General features: G+C 44.4%; 1 protein-coding gene across 8 annotated transcripts in view; it reads right to left on the bottom strand.

Annotated features, from left to right (window-relative positions):
• Positions 1-23,720, bottom strand: part of FRY (FRY microtubule binding protein) — a 590,409-nt gene that overhangs the window by 296,654 nt on the left and 270,035 nt on the right. For 2 of the 8 annotated variants that reach the window (XM_077484103.1, XM_077484105.1), the window contains exon 1: positions 1,517-1,971. The exons of 5 other annotated variants lie outside the window; for them this stretch is intronic. In XM_077484103.1, coding sequence (XP_077340229.1) covers positions 1,517-1,586 — 70 coding nt within the window. In that variant the 5' untranslated portion in view covers positions 1,587-1,971. Of the gene's footprint in view, positions 1-1,516; positions 1,972-23,720 lie in introns of those variants that run through there. One more of the 8 variants, XM_077484107.1, reaches the window with a different exon arrangement.

Here is a 23,720-nt window from a genome sequence, read left to right as displayed (position 1 = left end):
CAGGAGCAGGCGTTGGCTTCCTTACTAAGGGAAACCAGCAGTGAAGCCTTCAGGCTTCGCAGCCAGTTTGCTACTGTGCGAGTTGCTTGCACTTTCCAAATGGTGCCCGCTGTCTTCTGGAACCTACGTGTATCCCAGAAGGCAGCGGGTGGGATGGAGGAGGGGCTGGACATACTCTGAGATTGCCGCGGCAATCTTACCCAGAAGTGGGAGCGGGAACCAGTCAAAACCAAATACCTGCTCTCCCACAAAGTGCCAAATGTGGCTGTGGAGGGGGGTTGGGGCAAACAAGCAGAGCTTCCCCTTTTGGGTGGAGCTCTGCTTTAACTTAACATTGACACCCACTGCAGTGCATTTTGAACACAGTGTGGGAATTGTGCATGGAAATGCAGGTTTCCCACACCATGTTTTGGTGTAAACAGGCTCTCAGTCAATATTTCAAAAGTCTGTAGAGCACCCTTTCTCAACCTTTTTACCCCAAAGGAACCCTTTAGGTCATTTTCAGATCTCAGGAAACCCCTTCTAATACTAATCCATTGGGGGTCATTCGGAAGAAAGTCCCCCTTACTGGCAGCCAAAAATATCAATGGTAAATGCTACTGGCTCTGCCAAAAGGCAATGAACTTTGGAATTCTGAAGGTACCAATAGATGAGAGGTGAAATATCCCGTTTAAGGAACCCCTATCAAACGCTGGAGGAACCCCAATATTCCATGGAACCTGGGTTGAGAATGGCTGCTGTAGAATAGCAATGATACTTGGTAATGTACATCCTGAATGGCACTCCAGCACACCTTTCCAACACACGTGTGTTGTAGCGCAGCAACATGCTACCGTGTGCCACCAATACAGGTGTATTTCTATCTTCTGGGACATTGGTGTGAGTTGCCAGTCCATTCAATTGAAGGAGGCTGCCTAATGCAGTGCATGTTAATGCACAATAAAATGTAAGTGTGAACCTAGCCTTAGATAGGATTGGCTGCAATATTAAAGAAGCCCATCAGGTTTACAACTAGCTGTAAGGCCAGGACCCTCGGAACGGAGCAAGATGCAAAGGTGAAGTGTGGCAACCCGCCAAACACTTTTCAATAGCACTGATCGAACGTGAAAAAAATCTGAACCTTGCCTTGGATCAGATTGGCTGCAGCTTTGAACAAGCCCATGGTGTTCACTGCCAGCTGCAATGCCAGGAGCTCCAGCATGGAGCAAGGTGTAAAGGTGAAGTGTGGCGACCACCAAACACTTTTATAGAATTGATCATGTGAAAAAAAATGTAAGCATGAACCTAGCCTTGGATCGGATTGACTGCAAAAACTGTGCACCAAACATGCACACCAAGCAATTATACATGGCACTCGTCTATCGACAAGAAGTGGAGTGTGGCTGCTTCTGCTGCCACCACACCTTGTAGATCAGAAGCTGCTACCAGCCAGGCCTGTGCCAGTCAGCGGGCACCCTCCCCTAGGATCCCTATCAGACCCCCAGGGCAGAGATGATGATGGGCACACTCCACTCACCGTTGCTCCAGGATTTCAGCAGATATTTGATGCTGATCTCAAAGAAGCCCGAGTCCTGCTGGCTGGCCATGTCCTCCTCCTCAGGTGCTGATGTCTGGATATGGAGGAAATGAAGAGTCTCTTCCTCCTAGGTGCTCCTCATCACACACCAGATGCTCCTCGTCCTCCTCCTCCTCCGGTTCTCCTTCACTGCAGCCTGTCAATGGCCGGCCACGGATCAGCGCCTCTCATCTCATTGTCTGCTCCGGGGACGGCTCCTTCTTCTCCCCGCGAACAAATCCGGTGTCACTGGATGGGAGGAGAGGAGAGGAGGGGGGCTGGGTGTCTGCACGTCCTCTACACAACACACGGCGACCTACTGCTACTGGGGGCGATATTCAGCATCGGTCCTCCCCGAGCAACACACAGTACAGCACAACCCAGCCAACTACATCATGCTGCGGTACCGCGCAACTGCACCTCCGAGCTGACAGTGACGTCCGAGAAGAGCCTCGGCTACTGCACAGCCGCAGAGCGGCCCCTGTCCTCATCTCCTCCTCACACCCACAGGACACCTACCTACCTGATCGCAGACACACCGTGTGCTCATCACACCCACAGGACACCTACCTACCTGATCGCAGACACACCGTGTGCTCATCACACCCACAGGACACCTACCTACCTGATCGCACACACACCGTGTACTCATCACACCCACAGGACACCTACCTACCTGATCGCACACACACCGTGTACTCATCACACCCACAGGACACCTACCTACCTGATCGCAGACACACCGTGTACTCATCACACCCACAGGACACCTACCTACCTGATCGCAGACACACCGTGTGCTCATCACACCCACAGGACACCTACCTACCTGATCGCAGACACACCGTGTGCTCATCACACCCACAGGACACCTACCTACCTGATCGCAGACACACCGTGTGCTCATCACACCCACAGGACACCTACCTACCTACCTGATCGCACACACACCGTGTACTCATCACACCCACAGGACACCTACCTACCTGATCGCAGACACACCGTGTGCTCATCACACCCACAGGACACCTACCTACCTGATCGCAGACACACGTGTGCTCATCACACCCACAGGACACCTACCTACCTGATCACGGCACAGACACACCTACCTACCTACCTGATCGCAGCACATACACACTGTGTACATATACCCACAGGTCACCTACCTACCTGATCGCAGCACAGACACACCATGTGCTCATCACACACACAGGACACCTACCTACTTGATCACAGTACATACAGTGCACTCATCACACCCACACCTACCTACCTAATCACAGTACATACACACTCTGTGCTCATCACACCCACACCTACCTACCTGTGTAGAATACATACACACTATGTACTCATCACACTGACACCTACCTGATCATAATAATACATACACCCTGTGCGCATAACACTTCATACCTCCCAACCTGATTAGAACAAACACACCCAGACACCTCATAGCTACCTACCATATCAGAATAATACATACTGTGCACACGTCACCTCATGCCCCCAAAAAAAAAACAGCACATGATTGGATGATGGGAGTCATCAGAGCTTCTGCTCATTTACTAAGCTCTGGAGCAGCTTTGCAAACTGCACCGTTATTTGCCTTTAGTAAATCAACCCCAATGACTGCACAGACACAGCCATTGCTCCCAATCAGAGATCCATGTGGGTACGTGTCCCTGAATGCAGACAGTGTGAGTTCCGGGACATGGAGCCGCATAAACACCTGTGCATTCCATGCGGGCAAAATACAGCCCTTTCACAACATGTACAAGAGACACTGAGCCTTTTCCTGCTCACCTAGCTGACCAGTTTTAAACCGTGCCGCTGCTTCGATCTCTACCTGCTTGGCCATAATACACAGTGCTACTTCCTACAGGTCTACCCAAATGGCCATAATAAACTGTGCTACTTCCTCCATCACTACCTTACTGACTATAATAAATGGTGCTACTTCCACCATCGCTATCTCACTGACCATAACAGTGCTACGTCCTCCATGTCTACCTGACCAACCATAATAAACAGTGCTACTTCCTCCATGTTTACCTGACTATAATCCACAGTGCTACTTCCTCCACGTCTATCTGACTGACAATAAACAGTGCTACTTCCGCCACGTCTACCTGACTGACCATAAGGCCCCTTTCACACTGGGGTGGTGCGGGTGTCGGTTGTAAAGCGGCGCTATTTTTAGGAGTGCTTTACCGTAGTTTTAGTGGCACTATTTGGCAGATAGCACGGCGGTTTTAACCCCCACAAGCGGTGGAAAAAGAGTTAAAACCGCCTGAAAAGCGATGCTGCAGGGGCGTTTTGCCGGCGGTATAGCCTCGCTTCCCCATTGATTTCAATGAATAGGAGCAGTTTAGGAGCGGTGAATACACCGCTCCAAAGATGCTGCTAGCAGGACTTTTTTTTCTACTGTCCTGCTAGCACACCGCTCCAGTGTGAAAGCCCTCTGGCTTTCACACAAGAGTGAAAGGAGCTGCTTTTTTCAGACACTATACAGGCGCTATTTTTAGTGCTGTAGCACTTGAAAAATGCCTCAGTGTGAAAGGGGCCTAAAAAACAGTGATACTTCAATTGCTACCTGATTAATCCTCAAACAGTGCTACTTCCTCCATCACTACCCGACTGACCATGATAAACAGTGCTACTTCCTCCATCACTACCTGACTGACCATAATAAACAGTGCTACTTCCTCCATGTCTACCTGACTGACCATAATAAACAGTGATACTTCCTCAATATCTGCCTGACTGACCATAAAAAAATAGTGATACTTCCTCCATCACTATCTGACTGACTATAATAAACAGTGCTACTTCCTCCATCACTACCTGACTGACCATAATAAACAGTGCTACTTCCTCCATGTCTACCTGACTGACCATAATAAACAGTGCTACTTCCTCCATGTCTACCTGACTGACCATAATAAACAGTGCTACTTCCTCCATCACTACCTGACTGACCATAATAAACAGTGCTACTTCCTCCATCACTACCTGACTGACCATAACAAACAGTGATAATTCCTCCATCACTACCTGACTGACCATGATAAACAGTGCTACTTCCTCCATCACTACCTGACTGACCATAATAAACAGTGCTACTTCCTCCATCACTACCTGACTGACCATAACAAACAGTGATAATTCCTCCATCACTACCTGACTGACCATGATAAACAGTGCTACTTCCTCCATCACTACCTGGCTGACCATAATAAACATTGCTACTTCCTCCATCACTACCTGGCTGACCATAATAAACATTGCTACTTCCTCCATCACTACCTGGCTGACCATAATAAACATTGCTACTTCCTCCATCACTACCTGACTGACCATAATAAACAGTGTTACTTCCTCCATCACTACCTAGCTGACCATAATAAACAGTGATACTTCCTCAATGTCTGCCTGACTGACCATAATAAACCATGATACTTTCTCTGTGTCTACACAACTGGCTATAATAAATGGTGCTGCTTCCTCAATTGCTATCTGACCATAATAAACAGTGCTACTTCCTCCATGTCTACCTGATTGGCCATAATAAAACTATTCTACTTCCCCTATGTCTGCCTAAGATTAACAAACAGTTCCAATTCCTCCATGTCTACCTGAACAATATTACTTAAAGTGGAGGTCTGCCCACTGCTGCAAAAACTAAAAGCCAGCAGCTGCACATACTGCATTTGCGGACTTTTAATAATCAGACACTTACCTGTCCTGGAGTCCAGCGATGTCAGCACTGCAGCTGATGTTTCCATCAGCTGTCGGGTGCATGCCGCCTCCATTGCAAGTAAGGGAGTCTGGCAGTGAAGCCTTGCGGCTCCACTCCTCTCTCCTACTGGCCCAGAGGCTCCTGGAAGTGGGAACAGGATACCTGTATTAGACAGGTATCCTGTGACCCCTCCCCCCCCCCCCACAAAAGGTGCCAAATGTGGCACCAGGGGGAGGGGGGGGGGGGGTACAACGAGCGGAAGTTGTGCAGAAGTGTGCTATGTCATCCTTTTGGGCTATATCCACCTGACCAATAATAATAAAAAAAACTGAGCCACTTCATGTCTACATTTTGGTAATACATATAAACTGTGCCCCTTCATATTGATCTACTTGACTAATAATAATAATAATAATAATTGTGCCCCGTTCTCCATGTCTACCTGACTAATGCGCGTACACACGATCGGACTTTACGACTGACTAATTCTGGCGGAATGAATCCGTCGGATATTACGATCGTGTGTGGGCTCCAGCTGACTTTTTTTTCCCCAAAAGTCAGACGGACCTAGAAATAAAACATGTTTCAAATCTTTCTGACGGACTCGAGTCCAGTCGAAAAAACAGTTTGTCTATATGCTAGTCCGATGGACGAAAACTGATGCTAGGGCAGCTATTGGCTACTGGCTAGGTACTTCCTTATTCTAGTCCGGTCGTACATCATCGCGTTCAAATCCGTCGGACTTTGGTGTGCTTGTGTGTGGCCAAGTCCGTTCATTCGGAAAGTCCGTCGGAACTCCCCCGAAAGTCCGTTGGGAAGACCGTCGGACCTAGTCCGATGAAAAGTCCGGTCGCATGTATGCGGCATAATAATATAATAAACGGAGCCACTTTCTCCATGTCTCCCTGACCAATAATAATAAATATAAATAAAAACTGTGCCACTTCCTGAGGAACCACTCAACATGCGTGTATTTGCGTAGTACTCTGATTGGTCCTGCAGCCTCCTGGATATGTGATGCGTCTCAGAATGCTGCAGGAGGGGAGAGTGCGTGGCAAGGTGCATCATCCTCACCTAGACGAGGATTACGGAGCCAGTATTGGTATTCGGTCCCCCTTACCCAAAGAAAAAAAAAAAAACGAAAAAGCACCAAGAAGATTGTCAGAGATATAGAGATTATATATATATATATATATATATATATATATATATATATATATATATATATATATATATATATATATATATATATATATTATTTTTATTTTTTTAAATACCTGTTAGAGGCTGGGGGAAGGATTGAACCAGTGGTACTTCACTTTTTGAGTGAATTTCAGCTTTAACAATTTCACTCCTCCTATTCTATACATAACAATTTACCCTAAAAGTGTATCAATAGCCAAAATGTATTTCTTATGCGTTCCTTCAGTTGTCTGTCTGTATTTTTACCCGATAAACCTGGTAGGCAGCCCAACAGCCAAATGAATGAGCAAACACAGCTGGCTGACAAAGCTGCTGCCATTTATGAAAAAGTGGCTTAATGTCTTCAGCCTACAAGAGGAGGTTCTGTTACTGGCAGGATCTACATGTAAAAAAAAATGGCATTGGATTCGCAAAAAGAAATTCTATACAGTGAGGCATTGGGGTTGAATTACTAAAGGCAATTCAACTGTAGTCTGCAAAGTGCATTTGCACTAATTTTCCTAAGTAAATGTAATGTGGTGAAGCTTTACTTCGTAAAAGAAAACCCAATCAGGTGCAAGGAAAATGTAAAAAAGAAAAGAAAAAAAAATGTGTTGTTTTTGTACATGATTGGATGATGGAAATCAGCACATTTACTAAGCTGGGGAAAGCAAGTGCAACTGCACTTGCAGAGTGGGCAGTCTATTTGCCTTTAGTAAACCAATCCCTTAATGCCAAACATACCGAAAATAGATTAGGGGGTTTACACACACTTTAATGTATGTTACCACAAAAGGCACTCTATATTAACAATGCAGCGCATTCACATGTGGCACTCTGCATTAAGACCCTGTTCACATTTGGTGTTCTGCGATCTGAGGCAGAATCACTGCGATTCTGCCTGCGATACCAAGTCGCACTAATGACAAAATGCACCACTTGTGTTTGAGTGGCATTCCTTTTCAATGGCACTTAAACGCAGTGTGGTTTTGCCATTATTTTCACGTGGTAAATCTTGCTGTAAACCCACAACGTGTGAGGCCTTAGGGCCAGTTCGCACCAGATGCAGTTCCATTTTTTTCTGCACCAATACAGTCAGTTCCGGTCAGTTTCTGCACCGGAAACTGACCATAAACTGACTGCATGGTGTGAACTAGAGCCAGTGGAATACATGGAAAACATTGTGCATGCATTTTTAGTGCAGAAAAAAAGCACACGGAACTGCGTCTGTTGTGAACTGGCACTTAGTGCAGAAAAAAAGTGCACAGAACTGAACAGAAACTGCATATGGTGTGAACTAGCACTAATAAGGACACCTACCTGTCCAGGGAACAAGAAAAAGAACCACTGCTCCAGATGTATAAAGTGAAGTCTGATTGGAGTATCTGTCAGAGTGCTAGCCCCGGCCCCCCTCCGAAGGACATTTGCAAAGAAAGAAACAAAATATAAACAAAGATAACACCAAAGACACCAAACTGTGGTCACGTAGACGCATTTCACACATACATCTTGTGTTTAATCATAATGATTAAGCACAAGATGTATGTGTGAAACGCATCTATGTGACCACAGTTTGGTGTCCTTTGTGTTATCTTTGTGAAGCAAAATAAAAGGCAGTCAGAAGTTCTGGATGTGCAGCCATTTCTTTCTTCTTACCTGTCCAGGGATCCTGCAATGTCCTCACGCGAGCGGATTTTTCAATCAGCTCCGGGGGCAGGGGCCAGCATCTCTAGAAAGAGAAACAGCAAGTGAAGCCTTGAGGCTCCACAGGCTGTTTCCTACTGAGAATGTGCAAGTTGTGCTGTGCTTTGTGAATGGTCCCGTTGTCTTCTGGTACCTGTGACGTGTCCCAGAAGACTAAGGGGGAAGGGGGGGGGGTGCGATCTGAGCTGGAAGTGGTAGCAGATACCTGTCAAAACCAGGTATATGCCCCCCCCTAAAAAGTGCCAAATGTGGCAGTGGAGCTTTCCTTTTTGGGTGGAGCTCCGTTTTAACAGATTTCAGCTTGATTTATGTTGAGCCTGGAGGTGTTAGCAGGGCTGAAATGTAAACCATGTACGACCAGCTCAAGGTAAAGTTTTCCCAGTAGAGACACAGACAGCAATAAAGCCTGATAGAGCTTCTTTCCCTATACTACTGCCTAGTAATAAAAATTCACATACTACAAGCTTAATCTACCAACAATATCTCCCCTTGCTTTCAGATTTCTGAACATTACATAATGGGTGAAAAAGTTCAAGGAATGTTCAGAAACTTGCATAGCTTCAAAAGATGTTCTGGAGATGACTCCGATTACTGAAGTTACTGGAAATTCCATCTTAAAAGTTTGGTTTGGTACGTCCGACAGGTTTAGGTCTGTTTATTTGACCACAGGCAGACATTGGACACTGTGAGCTTTGTTTTCCAATGATTTAGGCTACAGAAAGGCAGATTACAGAACTAAAACACCTTGTCAAACATTTCATGTCCGGTCTTTAGAGGCTGCAGTAGGAACACATTTTACAGATACGCATACATTATACATATCAGGTCTCCCGTATTTCTGTACAGCTGTTCTGTGTGGTCCTCCCCTGGCCCCCTCTGTGTCCTTCTCTGCCTGCCCCATTCTCCTCCAGCCCCCATGTTCTCTTCCGCCCCTCCTGCCCTCCTCCTCCGCCCCCCCCTCCCATCTCCCACAGCCGGCTCCCTTCCTCTCCTCTTCTGCCGGTGTTCTGCCTAATAGAGTCCGGCCATCCATATGTGTCCGCTCCGTACTGCGCATGCGCAGTACGGAGCAGACGAAGCTTCGGAAAATCTCCGAAGCTGAACGGCGCCTGCGCCGTGAGTGGAGGAGGTAGCCCCACTATCCAAGCGGACATAGGGTTTAGAATTTTAGAGGGCTCCTCGCGGGCGAGCTTCGCTCGCCACGCTTCGGGCTCGGCCTCGCTGCGCTCGGCTCTTTTTTATTCTAACTCTATGTCCACTTGGATAGTGGGGATAGAACCTGGACTCACGGCGCAGGCGCCGTTCGTCCTCGGCAATTTTCGGAATCTGTGCTCCTGTGTACTGCGCATGCGCAGTACGCAGAGGACAGCATCTGATGGAGGACCCTATTTGACAAGACACCGGCTGTGGGGAGGGGGGGGGGGGGGGCTGTCAGGAGTATGACACAGTGAGCGAGATCGTTCCTGTGTCCTGTGATAACTGAGCAGAGTAAACTGTTTACTCTGCTCAGTTTATGAATGAACAGAAGCCTCTGTCTCCTGTTCTTTCATCTTTAGTGCTGAGAAAGGGACTGGGGAATCTGTGTCCTCAGTCCCTTTGTCTCAAAGGGGAGATGTCAGGGTTATCTGAGATACGGAATCCATGATGTATTTCCCATATAATGGTTGGTGCTATATAAATCATGTAGAATAATAATATAACCAGCTTTACTCTTCATTATGAACTGCTGCACTTTCAGTGTGTAAAAAAAGAGAGTTATAATTTACAGTATATTCATGGACAGTGCTTTACAATATATAATTGTGTTATTTACTACACCCTAAAAGCCTTCATTCCCTTTGCACAGCATTCAGTTACCAGAATTTGGTACACGAGGTCTGTAGCAATGCTAAGAAATTCTTTATGGTCAAGACTAAAAGGAACAGAGAAGATGAAAGTCATTACTAGCAATCTGGAAACGGGCAGCGTAGGTGGTGAATATGTTGCCGCATAGGCCCACTTTCCCTCTGTGTCCTCAAAGCAACATCAACTTATATGCTCTATAATTAGGTCACTTTCCAATCAAACTCTGCTTCATTGGATACATTTGGGGAAAAAGGCACACGACTGTAGCCCCCTTTCCGCCATCATTTAAAATCCCATCAGGATGCCAACTCGTAAGCCACCTTTTGAAAATACGTGATCCCTCACATCATTATCACCAGGGCTTTTTTTCCTCAGAGAATAGGTGCAGGAACTCAACCATGTCCGCCACACACACACACATACCTGACAAATGAAATCAAATAGTATCACTTTTCTTTGCATACAACCCCCTCCCTGCACTGCCCTCCTCTTCTCCCCCTCCTTAAAAGCTCCACCGTCTGTCACATGTCTTACCTTTGTTGCAATATTAAACTGAAACACCTATCTGGCTGTAGTACCTCCCAGCATACTATACTATAGTCACTTGCAAGGGAGATCATGCAGTCGGAGCATCAACTGGTCACCAGGGTCAGATTAACGTAGGGGCTATTGGTGCTGCAGCTCCAGATCCCTACCTTTAAAATAGGCCCAGCCCCCCAAAAATAACAGGCCATGCATGGAAAGCAATGGGCATATGGGGAGGGATCTCCTGACTGGCCCTGTATTTCGCACGCACCACCACCCAGGGTCAGTAGGGAGCCCCATGAGAAGCTCAGTCCATCCTAAGAGGTGCCCACAGCTTTATTATTAGGGAAGAGGAGGCTCAAGGGGAGAGGAGGCAATGAACCATGATACAGCGCTGGGAGAGGGCTCAGAGGATTTGTGCTGGCCAGAATGAGACGGATGGTGGAGCCATGAGAATGCGGACAACTGGTATGGTCACTTCTCCTCCTGAGAAGTGACTAATGGCCTCAGAAGTGATGTGTATTTTGTGACTTTCGGGGTCACAGCTATAATTCCTTGGCTATGCAGGGGAGACATTGGGGTTCTAATAGTATCTGTCACTTGCCCGTGCTATCACTTATGGATAACTTGATAAAGTGTTAAAAAGGCCACCAAAGTCCCAAGCACCAGGCCCATGATGCTCTTAATCTGGTCCTGCTGGTCACCAGGGAAAAAAAAAAATGGAGACCACAGAGGTTGCAGCCTACCACTCACCCTCTCCTACCCATTACTGGACTGAACCCTGGGCACCTGTTCTGTATCTCCCTTGTCCCTGTCTCGGACTCAGTGTGATCTGCACAGGAGATCTGACCTGTGGGAGCTACTGGGAGATAAGCCATCACTTGTAAACACAGACGCTGGACTTCAGTGTTACCAAGTGATAGTGGTGAGCAGGGAGCAGAAGACCTGAGAGGTGGTGGAACTGAGTTCCCCCTAGTTTCTTCTGAAAAAAAGCCCCGATTATCATTACGATTTTTACATTTTTCAAAATGGACATGGATATGTCAGTTACTTGTTTAGAAATAACTCTGATTCACTCAGTTACGACTATTCGCAAAGGAACTTTTACATACCCATGAGTCCTAGCTATTAAAAAAAATAAAATAAAAAAAACCCATTACATAGGAACATAGGCGCCAATATTCATAAACTGTATTCCACTTTCTAGTGCGCTCGGTTTCTCAACTGCTTACAAGTGGAACTATAGGCAAAATCTTTTTCTTAATTTTGGATAGAGTAAGGGAGGGTTATAGACCCTGTTGATTTTTTGAGGTAAAATCATCCATTGGAGAGATTTATCTTCACTTAATGTCCTATAGCCACAACAGGAAGTGAGCGAAAATCCCTAAAATTAAAGGAAATCCCCTGGGGACCCCAGGCCACTAGAACTAGTGTCCTGATTGGAAGAGTTCCCCTCTATTATTTTTCTGGGGACGACTCAAAAATCTGGATTTTCTTTTAATGGTAAGCAGAATAAATAGAGAGAAGAGGGTGGATCTCCCTAATGGGGGCACAAATAGCAATACCAGCTTTACAGATGTTCTTATACCTCTCTACCATAGGTGTGCGCACGGGGTGTGCCAGGTGTGCCTGGGCACACTCTAATCATGCTGTGATGTACAGATTTTTCCTGCTGCTTGGATGTATTAAAAGTGAGACATCAGGGGACTGATATTTCACCAAAGCCCCCCAATGGGGCTACTAAAAAAATTGTAAAAAAAAGAAAAAACTACAGTAAAAAAAATATTGTAAATGATAATAAAATTGTAAGAAAGTTATAATAAAAAAAAATATATAAAAATGAACGACTGACACCAATCTCTGCCCTACTGCCCATATATACACATACACATGTGTGTTTGAGCTTTGGTGTGCACACCCCAATACAGTAGGTTGCATACACCTATGCTCTCTACTCTATCCAAAACGAAATATTTTTTTTCCTTTAGTTATATTTTGAGGAAATTCATGTAAAATATACAGCACATGAGGTTAGGTTGTGCTGTTTACATGGGTTGACAGTTGCCAAACTATTATTATGTGCCTCCCACTGTTGCAGCAAGCCCATTCTACAGTCATGGTGAGCCTGCCCAAAAGTCATAAACTCACTCACTTTACAACTACCCAAAAGTGGGCAAAGCGATGTGCGTTATTGCATTGCACATTACTTGCTATTCATTTTGAATGGCAACCCAAGGCACTAAGGCAACACAGATTTAGCGCATATACATTGCAGCACACCACTGCGCTTTGTGGTGCGACGCATCAGACAAAAATGCTGCATGTTTTTTGGTCCGTTCTAGTGCAAATGGGCTGCCTTAATGCTATGCAAACCAATGCATTTCACAACACACCTTTGTATGTCAATGAACAGGCAGATCTCAATTTATCCTTAGAAGCGAATAAAAGTTAAATTATCAATGGCTAAACAGCTTCCTCTCCTCTGCCACCAGCTGCGAGAAAGTAAATATGCCATTGACCAATCCCTTCCTTTTCTGAATTAATACAATCAGTGATTGGTACCACTCACTCACTGTTTATTCAGAACTGAAGCATAGTTTGTGAATGAACAGAAAGCCACTCAGCACAGAGCACTTCCGATTCATTAATGACTCAGTGCATCTGACACTGCAGGGAAAGGAATGGGAGAATCTCTGTCCTTAGCCCCTTTCTCTGTCTCAGAAGCAAAACATCAGAGGTCTGTTTGGACCCCTGATATTTCACCAAAGCCCCCCAACAGAGCTCCTAAAAAACAAAAAAGTGTGTGTCTGTGTGTATATATATATATATATATATATATATATATATATATATATATATATATATATATATATATATCTTTGGGGTGCCCAACCTAATGCAATAGGCTGCACACACCTTTGTACACATGTATACAAATAAATATATTCTCTCTCTCTCTCTCTCTCTCTCTCTAATATATATATATATATATATATATATATATATATATATATATATATACACATACACACACACACACACACATATATATATACACACACACATATATATATACATACACACACACACACACATACACACACACATATACATATATATACACTCACACACACACACACACACACACACACACACACACACACACACACACACACACACACACACACACACACACACACACACACACACACACACACGGGCGTAACTATAGGGGGTGCAGCAGTTGCGACCGCAACCGGGGCCTGTGATGCAAGGGGCCCATGCAGCCTCCTCTACATTTGGCCGGCAGCAGCATAGGCAGCTAGGGGTACCAGTGCACCATGCACATGGGTGGCTGGAGGTGGAGGGTGACTAGCAGAGCTCCATGCTCGACTATCGCACTGGCTGCTCTTTAGTTGTGCATTCCCCGCATGACCTGTGTCCTCAGCCGGCTCCTCAGAGTACCCCTCTCCTGCTCCATGCATTGCCGCTCAGTCCGATGTCTGTTCTCCCCAGCCAGAGTCCCACACTGCACTGCATACTTCTCCCGGGTAAACAAACTTTAAGCATACAGATGCATTGCAGCTCTATGAGAGCCGGCTCCCCAGAGGACATGCAGCCTTGTCTGCCAGACCCCCTCCTCCCCCGTCATACACAGATGATGAAAGGTCTTTCTGGGAGATATGCTGATCGCCCGTCCAGCACACTGGATGGAGCCCAGGCCAACATGGATGAGTGCGCGGCCTACAGCTTGGTCATGGTGAGTGAGAGGACCCCATCCCCCACACACCATTACATACCCCATCTCCCCCTGGGCACAGGGATCCCTTCTCCCGTGGGGACAGGGACCCCCACTTCCCCTGGGGACAGGGACCCCTTTTCACCTGGGGGCAGTAACTTCACCTGCCCTGGAGAAAAGGACCTCATCTCTTCTGGGGACGGGGGCCCCATCCTGCCTAGGGACAGTCCCCCAATGGGGCACCTAAAAATGTAAAAATACTGATACCAGTGGTGGAACTACAGGGCTCACAAAGGTCATACCTGTGACCACGCCCTGGATTTCCACCGCGGGACTCGGAGGGAAGGGCCCTGGTTGGGGTTCAGGGGGGCCCTTCATGGTTTCTTGCATCGGGGCCCTGAAGGTTCTAGTTACGCCACTGCACACACACACACACACACACTATAGATTTCGATTTTTTTTCCAATAATCTCTTGGGTTAGCCCTTACATCCTAGTTTACAATAATGAAGAACGGCCACATACTCTATATTGTAAAAAGTATTGGGACTCCTGTCTTTACACACACATGAACTTTAATGCCATTCCGTAGGGTTCAATATTGAGTTGGCCCACCCTTTGCAGCTTTAACTCTTCTGGGAAGGCTGTCTACAAGGTTTAGGAATGCGTCTATGGGAATGTTTGACCATTCTTCCAGAAGCGCATGTTGTTAGGTCAGGCACTGATGTTGGGCGAGAAAGCCTGGCTCCCAGTCCCCACTCAAATTCATCCCAAAGGTGTTCTATCGGGTTGAGGTCAGGACTGTCTGCAGGTCAGTCAAGTTCCTCCACCCCAAACTCTCCCATTCATGTCTTTATGGACCTTGCTTTGTGCACTGGTCCAAATCATTTGGTAGAGGGGGGATTATGGTGTGGGGTTGTTTTTCAGGGGTTGGGCTTGGCCCCTTAGTTCCAGTGAAAGGAACTCTTAAGTTGTCAGCATACCAAGACATTTTGGACAATTTCATGCTCCCAACTTTGTGGTAATAATTTGGGGATGGCTCCTTCCTTTGCCAACACAACTGCGCCGCAGTACACAAAGCAAGTAAAAAGTCAGCGGGTTTACTCCCGCTTTAAGTTTGAATGTTCTTCCTGTGCTTTTTATGGGTTTCCTCCCACACTCCAAAAAAACAGGCTGGTAAGTAATTTGAGCTTAGAGTATGTGAAGTACAGACCTTGGATTGTAAGCTCCTAAGGGCAGGGACCTATGTGAGTATACGGTATGTAAAGCGCTGTATAAAATTGTTGGTGCTATAGAAATTTCAGTTTTAGAAAAAAATATTTTTAGCCTACGGGCAGAGGAAGGTTGGGTTTAACTGGTTTGAGAGGAAGGGTATGCATTTGCCTTTCTGCTGTAGGGGAATATGATTACAGGAATACATGACATAACTTTGCCACATAACACGGGAGAAAGGTCTTTGTGTCTATAAAAACAGTGTACTTAGTCATGCTTTCTAAAATCGAAGTCTTGAGCTTGGAATGAAGCTAGAAAAATAGCCGTCCCTGTATTCCGCCTCAGAGATGTCAGTCTACATTCCTACTCGTCTCAAACATGGCAGAACCCAAGGACATCTTGTAATGCTGTGAGTTTAACAATCCCAGACTCATCCATGGTGACTGACACTCATGATGTACATCATCAATAAAACCTTCTGTTTTTGTCGTCACTCATGGGAGGATTAGCAAAGCTGTGCTAAGAAGAACATCTGAGGGAGTTTGTATCTTCCAGTACACAAGAACACAATATAATGGTTTTCAAGTGAGGTCATTTCATTCTTTTTTTTTTTTTTATCTCTGCATGCTGTTGGGTGTGGTGCACATTTATATGTGACTGCATTAGTAATGTGAATTAGGCCTGCATCAGCGGTTTTTGGATGGCTTGGAAATAATTGCTCCACCTCAGCTCATGTTATTTTAACAAGCTGTTGTGATTTGTTAGTTTTATGTCACCTGAGGTGGACATGTGTAAACAACGAGAAGCACTTGAAATTCTACATTGCGGTTTTGGGTTTTAAAAGCTATATCCTCCCTAATCATAGAACTGCATTTAAGGTGATGTAGATTCTATCTCCCTCTCAATTTCCTAAAACATCCTTCCAAGACATCTTAGCCTACGATCACAGTGGTATGTTCCAATGACTCCTTCAGGGTTAATTCTAAACAAACCCATTATATGGAGATTACATTGCTGTCCAGTCTCTGGGAAAGCCAAGGACCTGATCGTTTTTGGTTTTAGACCTTTCTAATTCAAAGACACCAAACCAGCATGCAAACTTGTTCTAGGTCAGTGACTTTGAAAGTCAACATCACAGCCAGGCAACTAGAAATCTCAGTAGGAGGCAGTCAGCAATGGCAGCTTCCATCAGTGGCGGTGCATCCATAAGGGCAACGCGGGAGCCGCCCCCCTATCCTACCACCCCCTTTAGCACCAATAGATAGATTCATGCAATGAATGAATCTATCTATGGCCGCTGCTGCCACCCCCTATTCCGGCGCTCGGCCCCTTTTCGGGCACAGGGCACCTGAATTACAGCGGCGGGGGGGTGTTATTGAAGCACCTGATTAGAGCCATAGGCTCCAATAGGCGTCAAAAAAGGTGACCAGCGCTCACAGATCACTCAGCTGTGTTAGAAAAGCTAATTAATATTTGCTTTCCTAACACTAACACCTCCTCTCCGCCAATTAGGTGCTCTGATCTGTTACCCATCACCTAATTGGCTGAAAGGACAGGTGCTATGATTGGACGCCAGGCATCCAATCATAGCAGAGGACAGAAGAGAGGATGGGAGAAGACATCGAGGAGCTGTCCCACCAAGACGGGTAAGTGTAGACGGCAGGGGGCACACTGGCAGCATTTGATATGGCACAGTGGCGGAAATTGATGGGCACAGTGAGGCTCTAATTGATGGGATTTTTTCAGAATGTTTCAGTTTGTATGGGCAAATGTACTGCATTTGTGACTGGTGTGTTATTAACTTAATGTTGACACCTGCTGCAGATGGAAAGTTTCCTGCACAGCATTCTGTTGTGGACTGGAACTGGCCATGATTAGGGGGGGGGGGGGGGGGCTACTGTGTTAATACAGCAGCAGTAGAAAAAAAAAAGGACTGTCTGACACAGAGTGTTGCGAAAGACACAAAACATTGTTACTTTTGTGTCTACTCTGTTTCATTCATGTACAGATCAAAGAGATGAGCTATACGAATAAAGTCAGTTATTGCATTCACACTACAGTGTTTTGAATTGCAGGCAAATCTTCCGCGGATCTCCCCACGATTTGACAGCCCCAAGGTGTGAATGACAAAACGTGGAATTCGCATTTGAGATGCCATTCATTTGAATGACACCTCAAATCGTGGTGCGGGTCTACCATGATTGTCGTATGATAAAACGTGCTGCAACTGTAGCTAATAGCATCGCGGGATGCATGTCACCCCAAAGTAGCTCCTGAACTATTTTTGGGCGACCTGCATCCCGCGATGCACAACAATCGCGGCAGACCAGCACCACGGTTTGAGGTGTCATTCAAATGAATGGCATCTCAAATGCGAGTTCCGCATTTTATCATTCATACCTCAGCACTGTTAAATTGCGGGGAGATCCGCGGCAAATTTGTCCACGTTAAACGCTGTAGTGTAAATGCAGCCTTAAGCATCCTGACAGGTACGTTTTTTTTTTTTAAATACAAAGTGCTCCTGTTTAATCTCTTATTCACCTTTAGCATATTCTAATCAGCCCTAATTAACGCATTCTTCCCTTATTTTCCTAATTCATTTTTTTGTTTATTTCTATTTTTCTAATCATTAATAATTTTTTTTCTGTTATGTCCATTTTTTTTAAATATCAAATTAAAAAAATCTTAATTAAATAAGTTTGCAATGCTTTGTATCAGAATCAGTTTATACAAGAAAAATGTCAGAATAAAATACTTTATTATTTTTTAAACTAATATTGATCGAATAGAAATTAGTGTGTTTTTTCAGTTTTATGTTTCTCTATCTATGGAATGCATAGATAAATAAAAAATTTTGTAAGACAATACCACAATACCGACAATATATGTAATACTTTGTTATCTTAAGTTAGGGGTCTCTAAACTCCCTAAAAAAAGGACCGGTTTGCGGCCCTTCAGACTGGGGGCTCCAAACTGTAGCCATTAGGAATAGAAAACATCCAGACGTCAGTGGGAAAAAAACAAATACCCATTGTTGGTGCCATTGAGACCATTCTTGATGTCATTGGGAGGAATTGTGCCCCTTCATTGAGGTCAGTGGGGGAATTATGCCTCATTGTTGCTAACAGTGATTGAAATAGTTCCAAGGGCCACATCTGGCCCCCCCAGTTTGGAGACCACTGTCTTAAGTAATGGCAAAGTTATTACTGAATAAACAGCCGCCTATATGAGATTTTAATGATTGGATTTACATGTACTTTAAATAATACATACAGTGGTGTGAAAAAGTGTTTGCCCCCTTCCTCATTTCCTGTTCCTTTGCATGTTTGTCACACTTAAGTGTTTCGGAACATCAAACCAATTTAAACAATAGTCAAGGACAACACAAGTAAACACAAAATGCAATTTGTAAATGAAGGTGTTTATTATTAAAGGTGAAAAAAAATCCAAACCATCATGGCCCTGTGTGAAAAAGTGATTGCTCCCCTTGTTAAAACATACTATAACTGTGGTTGTCCACACCTGAGTTCAATTTCTATAGCCACACCCAGGCCTGTTTATTGCCACACCTGTTCACAATCAAGGCATCACTTAAATAGGAGCTGCTTGACACAGTAAGGTCCACCAGAAGATCCTTAAAAGCTACACATCATGCCGAGACCCAAAGAAATTCAGGAACAATTGAGAAAGAAAGTAATTGAGATCTATCAGTCTGGAAAGGGTTATAAAGCCATTTCCAAAGCTTTGGGAATCCAGCGAACCACAGTGAGAGCCATTATCCACAAATGGCGAAGACATGGAACAGTGGTGAACCTTCCCAGGAGTGGTCGGCCGCCCAAAATTACCCCAAGAGCGCAGCGACGACTCATCCAAGAGGTCACAAAAGACCCCACAACAACGTCCAAGGAACTGCAGGCCTCACTTGCCTCAGTTAAGGTCAGCGTTCATGCCTCCACCATCAGGAAAAGACTGGGCAAAAATGGCCTGCATGGCAGAGTTCCAAGGAGAAAACCACTGCTGAGCAAAAAGAACATCAAAGCTCGTCTCAATTTCTCCACAACACATCTTGATGATCCCCAAGACTTTTGGGACAACATTCTGTGGACAGATGAGACAAAAGTGGAACTCTTTGGAAGGTGTGTGTCCAAGTATATCTGGCGTAGAAGGAACACTGCATTTCATAAAAAGAACATTATACCAACAGTAAAATATGGTGGTGGTAGTGTGATGGTCTGGGGCTGTTTTGCTGCTTCAGGACCTGGAAGACTTGCCGTGATAAAAGGAACTATGAATTCTGCTGTCTACCAAGAGATCCTGAAGGAGAATGTCCGACCATCTGTTCGTGTACTCAAGCTGAAACGAACTTGGGTTCTGCAGCAGGACAATGATCCTAAACACACCAGCAAGTCCACCACCGAATGGCTGAAGAAAAACAAAATGAAGACTTTGGAGTGGCCTAGCCAAAGTCCTGACCTGAATCCTATTGAGATGTTGTGGTATGACCTTAAAAAGGCCGTTCATGCTCGAAAACCCTCTAATGTAACTGAATTAGGACAATTCTGCAAAGATGAGTGGGCCAAAATTCCTCCAGGACGCTGTAAAAGCCTCATTGCACGTTATCGCAAACGCTTGGTTGCAGTTGTTGCTGCTAAGGGTGGCCCAACCAGTTATTAGGTTTAGGGGGCAATCACTTTTTCACACAGGGCCATGATGGTTTGGATTTTTTTTCACCTTTAATAATAAACACCTTCATTTACAAATTGCATTTTGTGTTTACTTGTGTTGTCCTTGACTATTGTTTAAATTGGTTTGATGTTCCGAAACACTTAAGTGTGACAAACATGCAAAGGAACAGGAAATGAGGAAGGGGGCAAACATTTTTTCACACCACTGTATCCTTGCCCTCATAAATGGAGAAAAACAGAGGACTCTCTGGCACAGCACTAAAGCTGAGTACACATGGATTTAAACTAATCCAGCTCAACAGGGACTGGATACATTTTTAGGTGTGCGTAGCCCTCCCTGTTCAACAGAAGCCGATGGTCGACTTATGTACAACCAGCCTGTCGGGTTTTTCCTTTGGCATTGGCTATAGGTAACAACACTTATCATTCCCTCCCACTTCCAGAATACAATACCACAACAGGACAGGTTCCCCCATCCACATTGAGTGTGTGGATGGTGGAGTTGAGCGATTTTCTTCCATTCAACCTGCTGGTTGAACAAAAATATATAAACAAATGCATAATGTATGGGCTGCCTTGGATCAGCTTCTGTCAAATGGCTTCAATCAGCAGCTGCAGCTCTGCTCAGTGTACTCTGACATTGGGAGTCCTAGCTGGCTGAAAAAAAAAAAAAAGTCTGTACCCAGCTTAATCTACCAGTGGTGCACAATTGAGGTTTCATAAACATAAATTGGAAATTAGAGCACAAGACACCCTTATAATCATTAGAGTCCACCAATAAATCAATGCTCCTACAACACCATATGTAAAGAAATTTCCAGAATGCACAAGATTTTTTGAAATTTTGTTGCCAAAATGCACGATTCTATAGGTAAATTTTTTTTTTTTATCATTTTTGATAGCGTAAAAGGAGCGTTATATCCCCTGTAAGGTTTATTTTTGCCCTTGTGAGATTTACCGTCACTTCCTGTCCCATAGCCAAAACAAAGGAAGTGAGAATAAATCCCTGCAAAGTAAGGGAATTCTGAATTCCTTGGGGACCACCAGCTCCCCAGGACTAGTGTCCCCATCAGCGGTGGCTGGACCATAAGGGGCGCAGGGGTGCCATCCCCCTAATCTCCTTGCGCCGCCCCCTAATCCCCATGCGGGGTGCCAGATGCATGGATTTCTATGGAGTTTATTATTATTTTTTTTTTTTAAGAAGCACATGATTAAAGCCGGAGGGCCCAATTGGCTTCAAAAAGGTCGGGCTTGAGGTGCAGAGCATGGTTTGTTTGCCGCCCCCCAAAAATGAAGCACCAGCAGCTATTGGTTCTCATTGGAAGATTTTCCCTCTATTACCTTTCTAATCTAGGGACAACCCAACATTTTGGATTTTAATTTACTTTCAATGATAATGGTAAACAGGACAAACCCAGGAGGGTGAATAGGGACACGGGTGGCAATAAAAACCTGACAGGTGTTCTAATCCTGCTACCCTCTATCCAAAATATAAAAAGGAAAATGTTGCCTTTAGTTATACTTTCAACTAAATCTGTCAAACTAAACCCAAAATTTCAGATAATGTAGCATCGCCTCCAGGATTTTGGATGGAATGACACCATCAGAACAAATAACTGAAAGTAAACATAAGTAAAGCGATTTCCAAAAAAAAAGCATAAATCCAACAAATTTGTAGAAACTAATCTTTTTGGAAAATATTGAATTCCCATGATTTATTTCCTGCAGAATTGTATTACTCTCTGTAGCTTGCATGCTAATATTCAGGCAACTATTTAATAGCAATGGTGATATTTGCCCATTACATATCAAAAGTTTAGTTACTTTCTATTCGAAAGGAGAAATGCTAATATGTGTCTACATAAAGTGGTTGTAAACTCTCCCTCACAAATTTGTCCCATGTAAATCAGCATAAAAAACCTTAATGAACACTGCTTGTAGATATCTCCTTACTTGCTTAGTATTGTTGTGATCATTTTTGTTCTTTAGAATGATGTCACTGAGCATGCCCATATCTCCCCTGATTTACGGCACACTCTCTATGTGCTTGTCTATCTGTTATCAGGACTTCCTATGGCACACCACTGATATCCCAGGAGGCTGCAGAATCATTTAGAGCTTCCTCCTACACACCATGTGACCATGTGACATCACATGCAGTGTAAACCTGGCCATTACTGCAGTCTTATCAGTTGACGCTGATAAGACTGACAAAGGCAAACATTAGACAATCTGCACAAGTAAATACTATGAAATAAAACAAGTCAGCTATGAACAGGGAAGCAGGGTTGCCATAGAAACATTGGATTGAGAAGGAGGCTTGGTTAACAGTACAGGAAGTGCTCAATGTAAGGGGAGTGGAAATACACTCCACTGTGGACTCCTGGAAAGAATTTTAAAGTTTCTTTAAACAGTAAATAATATGCAATTTGGGCTGGATTACAGTGGCTATAGTTTGATAATCACTTATTATAATGGACTAAATGAAAAGAAGCATCAGAGTGGGAGAGTTTACTTCCTCTTTAAATTACCAACCCTGCAATTCCTAAATCCTGCCCAGGCCATATGACAACAGACTTCAGCAGGGACATCATGAACGCACATGGGGCGTCTGGACAGAGCTAAAGGACACTTAAAAAATGATTTGGTAAGTTAGTATACAAGTTGCATTATTGTTGCAATACATTTTAGATGGCTACAATTGTGACCTCCAATCTGTGGCCCTAATGGAAACCCCATCATGAGAGAAATACTGGTGCTGTCACTGTTGACATCTTTTCTAGAAATGCTAGTTACCTAGCTGCCTGTGTCTTCAATAATCTGTGCCACTAACTAGGTATACAGATCAGGAAAGCTGAGATCAAGAGAATTAAGCAGGACCCCTTATTTGCACATTTGTTCAAGGTCAATGACTTGTTCAGAAGCTAAAGGTCAGCAATGGAAGCCTCCATGTGTCTCCCATGACAGGATTTCTGTAAAGTAGCCCTGGCTAGAGTGGAGTAGAAGCTTAATCATTGTCTGCAAACTGAAAGAATGCAAGAAGCTGCTCTGAGTGTTGTGTTTGGCCTGGTGCCCAAACAAAACAGCTATTGTCACATTATTTGGGACACTTGGCATGCAGCATGATATTTCCATGATGTGTTTTGTGAACCTGCATTGCATAATGAGCATACATGACATGTGTATTTAGAGAAAAAAAATACGTTTTCACTTAACCACTTGAAGCTTAGGGCTTTTCTGGCACTTTTTGTTTACAAGTTTAAATCTGTATTTTTTGCTAGAAAATTTACTTATAACCCACAATTTTTTTGGGGAAAAAATAGATTTTAATAATAATAAAAAAAACAAAAACAAAACACACACACACACACACAAAACAATATACCCCCATCTTTTTTTGTATAGTATGAAAGATGATGATATTGGGTTGAGTATATAGATAGCTAACATGTCACACTTTAAAATTGCGTATGCTCGTGGAATGGTGACAAATTATGGTACTTGGCAAAGTTTTAAACGCCTTTACAGG

Source organism: Lithobates pipiens, unplaced genomic scaffold, assembly GCF_037356315.1.
Source record: "Lithobates pipiens isolate NorthernLeopardFrog02 unplaced genomic scaffold, aLitPip1_a1.2 Scaffold_16, whole genome shotgun sequence".
NCBI lineage: Eukaryota > Metazoa > Chordata > Amphibia > Anura > Ranidae > Lithobates > Lithobates pipiens.
Note: the sequence above shows the minus strand (reverse complement) of the source record. Positions and strands in the feature narration are given on the sequence as shown.